This window comes from Anopheles cruzii, chromosome 2 (genome assembly GCF_943734635.1).
Source record: "Anopheles cruzii chromosome 2, idAnoCruzAS_RS32_06, whole genome shotgun sequence".
Taxonomy (NCBI): Eukaryota; Metazoa; Arthropoda; class Insecta; order Diptera; family Culicidae; genus Anopheles; species Anopheles cruzii.
The window spans coordinates 32,233,143-32,241,430 of NC_069144.1; the positions used below are offsets into that span (position 1 = coordinate 32,233,143).

The 8,288-nt window shown below is 40.4% G+C and overlaps 1 protein-coding gene across 1 annotated transcript; it reads right to left on the reverse strand.

Annotated features, from left to right (window-relative positions):
* Positions 1-3,528: 3,528 nt before the first annotated feature.
* LOC128278893 (putative ferric-chelate reductase 1 homolog) lies at positions 3,529-4,696 on the reverse strand. The gene is made up of 7 exons (XM_053017619.1): positions 4,690-4,696; positions 4,531-4,627; positions 4,410-4,467; positions 4,097-4,331; positions 3,912-4,024; positions 3,769-3,831; positions 3,529-3,621 (listed from the first exon to the last, which is right to left on the reverse strand). Exons 1-7 carry the CDS (start codon positions 4,694-4,696, stop codon positions 3,529-3,531), a joined length of 666 nt encoding a protein of 221 aa, XP_052873579.1.
* Between the last annotated feature and the right edge of the window lie 3,592 nt (positions 4,697-8,288).

The window sequence follows — 8,288 nt, forward strand, 5'->3', positions numbered from 1 at the left end:
CTTCCAGCATCAAAGCACCAGTTTTCGTAACACATTTAGCTGGGAATGAACGTCTTTTACCCAACCCTTGTATATTATCTGTAACGAGTGCATCAAACAGATCCCAAACCGGGTGGGATTTGCAAGATCAAACAGATTCCGCGATTGCGAACCAATCGTAAACAGGAAGTTAGCTGATCATTTATTGTATAACCTCTTACTCTGCTAAAAATGTGTGAAAGCTAAAAGAGTTTTGTCGCTCAGTTCCTCGTTCCAGTTCGGTTTCACGTTTAACGTCGATTTCTAACGAGATGCATGTCAGTTGCAGTACCATGTTGAGAAAGCTGTTGAAGGCGCTAGCTCACACGTCACACATTCCCGCGTTGTACAGTAACGATCATATTTATAGAAACCAACCAGCAGAGGTGTTGAAATGCCAATTAATATCCCCATGATTGGATCACGTGTTGTCGTGCATTTGTTCCATGAGTATTACATTGCTTTTCCGGATTCGAATCGGAAAACATGCGACACGGTGCATTTTGTCCAACTTTCTTCTTACTCTTATCGTTTTTCTCTGCAGTATTGTATTTAATCCTTTTGTTTTCCGTTTGAAAGTAGTTTCATGTGTTTGACACTAAGAATTGCATAACTGTCTTGGCTTGAAAAAATGAAGTGAAAAGCAGGAGAGCATATCAAACAAGAAACCATCCACGCTGTATTATGCTAGATATTGCTGCGCAATTCATTGGAAACCTTTTTTTTAAGTACGCGTTTAAGTCCAAGAATAATAAATGTTGCCATTGATGAATATATGAAATATTTCGTGCGAGTGTTAATTGGACAAATAGCTATAAATTGATATAATTTCTTTTCAATAAACATTTATAGTAATTCAACATGTTGCTTTTATTGTTGCAGTTTTGTATTCTACCGGTATATTTGATGCTTATTAAGTTCAGTTCAGTATTTGATTGTCAACATCATGCATTTTTTTCTATTTGATAATGGAAATGATTAACGCCTTCTTTATTTATTGAAAAAGATGCTCAAAAGCATAAGTGCTTTTGGCATCTTGTGGCGTTATTTGATACTAGACATCGAAATTGTTCGTTCGATACTAGACATCTACATCAAAAGCAATCGTTCGTAGAACAATCGAAATTGCATTATTCGCGTAGTGAAATGATGAGTAACATCGTTCGTCCCATGGGATTTTTGACGATTGATCGATTTGTGTACACCGCTTCCACCACAAAATCAAGAAGATTGGGGGTGTTTGTTTGCGAATAGATCCTGAATGGAGAAGTTAAAGTCCTTTCGCGACGAACCTTGCTACGAGCAAATCGTGATCTGCACATTTCATATCAATACTCCAGACGACAATCTGGCATTTTACGTAAGTGTAATGATTTGATACGATATTTAGAGATTTCTATTTTGATATTTTGAACGAAAGCAAGATTCCAGGAAGTGAAGTAAGCTTTAATAAATAAAACTTATAGGCTTGGTAGTCTGCTTGGATAAATGATAAACAGATAAACATATTTTTTACAATCGTGTTAGAAGATATTCAGATACTTTCAAGAGATGCACGATGTTTGCCATTAATTGTACACAAAATGAGTCTGGCAACATTTTCAACGTTAACTCATTTTCTATAGTGCATTTCCGTCACGTATGATATATCTTTCGCCTACACGTATGCAGCTGGCCGATCAATCCCAAGACGTCCGGGTTTAGCTGCTGGTCTGGAAGCCATTTTATGTTTCGTTGGATTTTAAGCGGCACGGCGAATCGATCGATAGCATGAATTATGTTACGCGTTCCACCACCGCCAGGTGAGGCAAAGTTTTTCTTGCCTCGAGGATATCACATCGTAGATAAACATCGTTTGCATCGGCGTCGGCGCCATCGTGAAGGTTTCCTTCGTGGCAACATTTACATCCCATTCTTCTACCAGGCGGTGTGGTTAGGTTTCATAACATGCGGGATGTGTTTCGTGTTATTCCTGCACACGTTTGTAACTTGCATTGGTACACGTTTTGCGTAAGGCAAGTTTTTAATCTGCATTATAACGAAATAATACCATGTTTTCAGATAGGGGAAAACTACCACACGTCCGTACCAAAGGCCAGGTAGCTTATAATTTATTCTCGTCTGAATTTATAGTTGCTCGTTGCCACTGAAGTTGAGTTAGAATTGGCGGAGAAAGACCTTACGGTTCGCTGAAGAACACATTCTTGTTGCTACTTTTCAACTGTAAATCATCGTTATGTTTCTTGCAAAGGAAACTATTGCGCAAATCTACCTTCACGTAATCTTAGTTTATTACCTCCAAAAGCAGCCAATGGAACAAGTGTCCAAAAGATTTCAAATCAAATAAATCAAGAAGAGCTATGATAAAACTAACAATCATATTATCCCATGAGAATCTACATATTTTCATGTTTCTCTATAACTGCAATGGTAAACAGCGGTTTTACAGCGCAAGTTTTTAGAAACGGTTTGAAAATTTTAGTTCCAATGGCTCTATAACTTTACGTCCAGTAGATACGAATGTAGATGGATGTGTTATTTGTACTACTTACCATGTACATTCGTCATCTTTTATGCTATAGCACACGGTGGTGAGCAATAGAAGAAATGATAGTACAGTGCACCGCATCTAGCGCTAGTGTCTGACGAGAAGTAAGCATGCCGTTTTAATGGATATTAACATGGATGATGCTCTACGCCTTCGTTCGCTGCAACACCACAGTATGTTGAATAATGAAAACCTGGAATTGTAGCTCCATTAATACTCAGATTTAAAAGTCTTGTGGCACCACAGCGTAGGGCCGATAGATAGATGTAACAAAAATGTAAAAAAATGATTAATTTTTTTAATTTTTCTAAGAGCAAACGATTTTTTTTAAACATATGTCAGTGTAATGTTTTTTGCACATGTCGCACTTACCGCTGAACTTTTCGTCCTTGTTCCAGAATCGTGGAGTTCTTGGTTTACGCACCGCTACTTTTCTACGCGAAGTTGCAATCAGGATGGCTTCATGTCTCGGTGCTCGGTAACCAGCAACCTACCCCAGTTTATAATTAGTTACCTACCTAGCCGTACTGATTCGCCGCTGATTGAGATTACGTATAAGACGAATTGTTGATCACGAAACCTAGCACCCTCACTGAATTCTGCGGATAGTTACGATTATAACTTGTCGGGCGTATCTATTAGGTGAAAATTGTACATCACTACTCTTCGACCATGACCATCAGGCCAACAACCTTGGTACATTATTGCTTTTGTTCTTCATCAATGACCTGACCACATTTTTGGACGCTGATACGTTCTGTTTGCTGACGACGACTAACGGTATTCACCAGTTTCTTGCCCCTCAAACTGTGCTGCTTTTCATGCCTACATTAATAGTAGAAAATATGTACAGATAACCTATATTGCGTAGCAATTGAGTAGTCTAAAGTAGCAACTGCTCGATGGAGGCGCGTATCCTACTTCTTCACAGGTACTCCGAATACAGTGATGCAAGAAATGACTCATCCGCCCCACACGTAAACCACGTTCGCAAAGGTAAAGGCGTACAGACCAATCATCTGCAACATCAGAGTAGTTTTTCTCCAGCGGGAAAACTGTCCGCGTAGGTCCGTAAACACACCGAGTTAAGAAAATGGGAAAGAACATGTGAATAAAAGTTGAGAGCGATGGAGGAAGTAATGCTGTAAAATGCAACTTCGAGCATTGTTATTAGTTGTGGCGAACTATGTTCGTAGTATTACCGATGCATCCTCATTCGCGTCTAACGCCAACACCCCTTTTTGTCTTGTCAGATATTCCAGAATCTGAAATGGAGCAAATGAATTGCCGATAATGACCGACATGAAACTGAAATCGGTAGTCAAATACCGTAAGGTACACTTACGTTGAACATAATATGGGCAAGAACGTGGATGAATATAGACCCGGCCAGCAGTCCATACATAGTTTTGGATATCCTGGCCGCTTGCAGACCAACAGCTAAAAACATGCTCGTTACTATGGGTTAGAATGATGTGTGCAAATTAGTATCATGCATGTTCACGGCGCGAAATTACGCGAGCCTAGTACCGGCAAGAATGTAGGCGACGTGTCCGACAATCCGGTGCAAGAATTGAAGCGCATTCCGTGCCTGCTGCTGAGGCGGACTCAGAAGTCCCAGGATAGGCTGAAGAAAGCATATGGCAAACGTCGTCAAACCTACGGCGGCGTGTGCGCTTGCTTTGTACCCTTTCAGGTCGATGAAGATGAAAATGATGGCGGCACTGGTTAGTATCCAGCAACACGACATATACACTCGGTGGTACTGCAGGAACAAAAAACAACGAACAGGAACATTAAAATCTATTAAAGGCATTTCGATCTCTTGATAAAAACAACTCACGAAAATCCACCTCGAAACTCCGAAGTGCTGTCGATTGATCCAAGTTTGTTTAAAGTATCTTCGAAAATGGGAATGAAAATGCTGTTAGTGAAATAGATATGTATGTTACTACCTTCATTACCTGGCAACTGATATGCCCAGAGAGTTAAAAAATAGCCAGGCGATCACCATGAAGGTGCCGTGCAACCGTTTCAACACGGACGGGTGTTCGACGTGGTCTGTCAAAGAAATCAGTTCATGTTTTAGACTGTTTTTTTGTAACTTATTCCCAATTGCTTACAGGTCATTGCTTTACTGACGGTATTCTACCAACGCATGTACAATATTTCGAAAATATTCCTGGCCGCCACTGTCACACTCACCAGCCGCACAACGAACGACTTCAAACTGAGCAGTGAGTGCAGTGAAGCTCCGTTATTAATGGATGCAAGTCGGTTGTGCTTTGTTATCAATCCGCGACGTGCGACTTGCGCCTTATCAGCCATGGCGCATAGCACCTAAAGGGGTGTTTCAACTAGCGTTCGGTAGCAATAAAGATGATGCTGTTGGGATCATGTTGATACCGGGCTTTATTAACGGTGCCTTAAACGGTTGACTGGTAGATCAGAACTGAAAACCATATCGGCCATTCCCACGCGATAGGGCCACTAATGGCACAATTTTTAAAACCCGCACGAGAGACGTCAGTTAAGCGAAAGGCGATCTAGATACTTGTTTGCGCTTATAGTTAGATAGGTATTTAATTTCTTTATGACTTTTGTTGGTTTCAGAATTTCATTATTTGGTGCATAGTAAATAATCTGAAATTTTGTTATTGTTATCCAAAATAAAATTATATTTAACTGGTTTCGTTGCACGAACTGTACATTGAAGACGCTGGAGCATATAGCATGTCAAATGTTTTTATGTTGAGAATGAAAGTTTTTGAGTTTCAGTTTGAGTTTTTTATGTTAAGAAGGTTTTAAGAATTTTGAGTTTCCATATTGCAATCAAGTTATTATGTTTACCAATGCAAACGTCGAATATTCACATGTGCGGGTAGTATCGTTTTAAGACAAATGAATCAACATATCATAAGTAAAGTCCATTATTAAGCGATGAATTATGAAAAAGCTATTAAAACAGCTATACATCAGGCTTAGCTGTATGGACCGTCCAGTGCATCTAATATCGATGATTTCGTTGATGTACATAAGTCGCATCCTGTGTTTGCACGGAAAACAATTTTAGCCACGAATTAATTAACATGTTCGTCCAATAAATTAGCCTGTCTTTGGACGGACTGATAGGGTTGGTTTGAGATGAAGGCTCAATCCACAGTAGCAGCGTTGCACCACACGAACGATAAAGTTCTCTGTTCGGGTTAATACTGATAACGACGCGCAACATTATCGTGAGGTAGCTAATAAATAAGCGTCGAACGTTAATAACGCTACCTACCTACCAGCATCGCTGAGCACAGTGCACGCTGTACGCAGCAGTATATCCACGCTCCTGAATATCGAATTTGCTTGTGACTTAATGGCTTTGGAATAGAGGCATCGTATCTATTAGGCTCGTATTAGTGTTCGGTAATCGATGATTGAATTGTTTTCCATAGAGTTGTGTTTGCACTTCAAGTTCGTGTAGCGAGTAGTGAACTATACTACTGACAGGAACTTCAACATTACCAGGACACTGACTAGTTTCGTCGTAATTAGTATTTGTTTTGTTTTACTACCAATTCAGGAATGTTTGAAACTTCAAATTGATTATTATTTCAATATTTTCGTATTATAAATAATAATATGAAAAATAAATACTATGATGTTTTTCTCGAGTTAACGGAAGCAAGCTACAAATACAGACCTATTCGTTCCTCTAAGATTTCATACAAAAACGACAGCAGGCATTTAGAACCTACAACGACTGAACCTACGACGATTGTTGTGTTTGCATCTTTGAAGTTATGTTTATCCGAGACGTTTAGATTACCGAGACTTGAGTTAGTACTAAGCCAAAATTTGTTCTGTAGTTTTTCATGTTAAATACAGTGTGGCGCTATAGATGCTGGAAATTTTATAGCTTTCTACTTTCTATATTTTAATGTACATTTTTTTAACAATTTTAAACTTTTCATTTGTTATCGCAACAATACATTAAACATAGTAAGGTTCGCTCTCACCATTTTGTGGAGGATTTTATTCGTTCTTCGAGCTTCTGGTATGTCGGTCCGCATCCAATGAAACAGCAGGCGACAGGCTCTTCGCCAAATGCAAATAGGGTTAGACATACGGCACAGCCAATACCGAAGACATCGCACCGTTCGATGGGGTATTGTATCGATGATTCTGATGATGGTTTCAATTTGTTTAAAAGTTGTACGGTCAACGGCAGCACTGCTTGACTCAACGGTCTCGGCCCGATTAGACCAGCGGAGCAGGTTAGAGGTTTCCAAATGCAAATTTGACCCGAACGATGCAGGGCGAACCGAGAGAGCATAAGCTGTGGAGCGGAGGCTTAAAAAATGCGGAAAACATAGTGCATAGTGGAAAGGCAGTACAAACAACGGAACGAATGGAGCCCCAACAATGATGCCGCCGTAGCTGTAGCTCAGAAGAGGACCATCAACATGAATACATACATGTGTGTCACCCACTCCAGGCTTTACCCCTTCGGTTGTACCGAGCCATAGAGCGCAGCCTAAGCTAAACCCACGCCCGTTGCGAGATTCACAACAAAGCGCATCTTTTAAATTCGCGTATCCTTCGAATTCCCGGTGGGGCACCTTCCTGCGCCACATCTGGGTTTTAGTTTTGTTGTTTTGAAGCATATGCAAATTTTTCCTTTCATCGGCTGTGTTCTTTTCTTTCCATTCTTTTCGATGTTGTTGTTGTGTTGGTTGTTTTTTTGTACAGCACCCTTTAAGGCAGGCTGCTCCTTTTTGCGCTACGTTCAGCGGAGGATTGGTCTTTTCGTCCCCGGGGTACGTTTTCCCTCCTACACAGTGTTTGTTTGTGACAAGGGAAGTGTATTTCCCGGGGCGAATCTCCGGTGCACTGGAGCCCTGCACACTCGTGAGAATGTACGATTTTTTCCTCCTTTTGCCAACGAACGGTCCGTGCATTACATATACCCCGCAGGGCCGAACAATGGCCGCCCAATGGCGATGGCAAATGATGCAACCAGTCACTTTAGTGCCACAATGCTGCACTCAGCCACGGCCAGGGCACGGGCAATGAAAGCCGCCTCAGTTGCTGAAAAATCGGACAGTTAGCAGATGGAAAATGTGGCAATAGGATTTTGTGTATGATGTGATAGAATTTGTTGCAGCTTCTTCGAGCTTGGGACGTTGGCAGTTTGGGTTACATAAGCTATTCTTCGCACAATTTTGAAAACTCCATGATCTGTAAATCATCGATATAACATGTTAATATGATTTTTAAATAATGTATAATTAATGTTGATTGTCAACTTTAACCCTGTTGCCCTTGTTGCCTTTCACGGTTCGTGTCCTATTTGTTATGCGAAGTAGGTTTTTTATTAATCCTGTTCTCATGTTTTGCTAATATTACGAATTGAGCATAACCGTGGGCGATGGCTGCCAAACTGTCTAGGCTAACAAGGCTCTTGTCTTCACGTTATTCTGGTAAGATTTAGTTATTAGACAAAAAGGGGGCATATCATTTACGTCAGACCAGAAGTAAATAATACTTAAGATTAGATGTTTAAGTAGGTAATGTTGGGATTACAGTTCTTGAGTTTAACGATTCAATTGTTACGATCATGAGGAAACGATCTGTGAACTTTGTTCGTTTCTAGCAGAAGGACATGGTTCAGAATTTTCAAAGGAATCATTTCGACTACGAAGACATACCAGAAACTGCAGCAACTGAATGT

Excerpts from the sequence above, each read along its gene's own strand:
- LOC128278893 (XM_053017619.1), bottom strand. Across the intron at positions 4,025-4,096 it reads CGTCGCCTACATTCTTGCCG|TAACGAGCATGTTTTTAGCT; the intron begins GTACTAGGCTCG and ends TCTAACCCATAG. Across the intron at positions 3,622-3,768 it reads ACGCGAATGAGGATGCATCG|TTTTCCCGCTGGAGAAAAAC; the intron begins GTAATACTACGA and ends CTACGCGGACAG.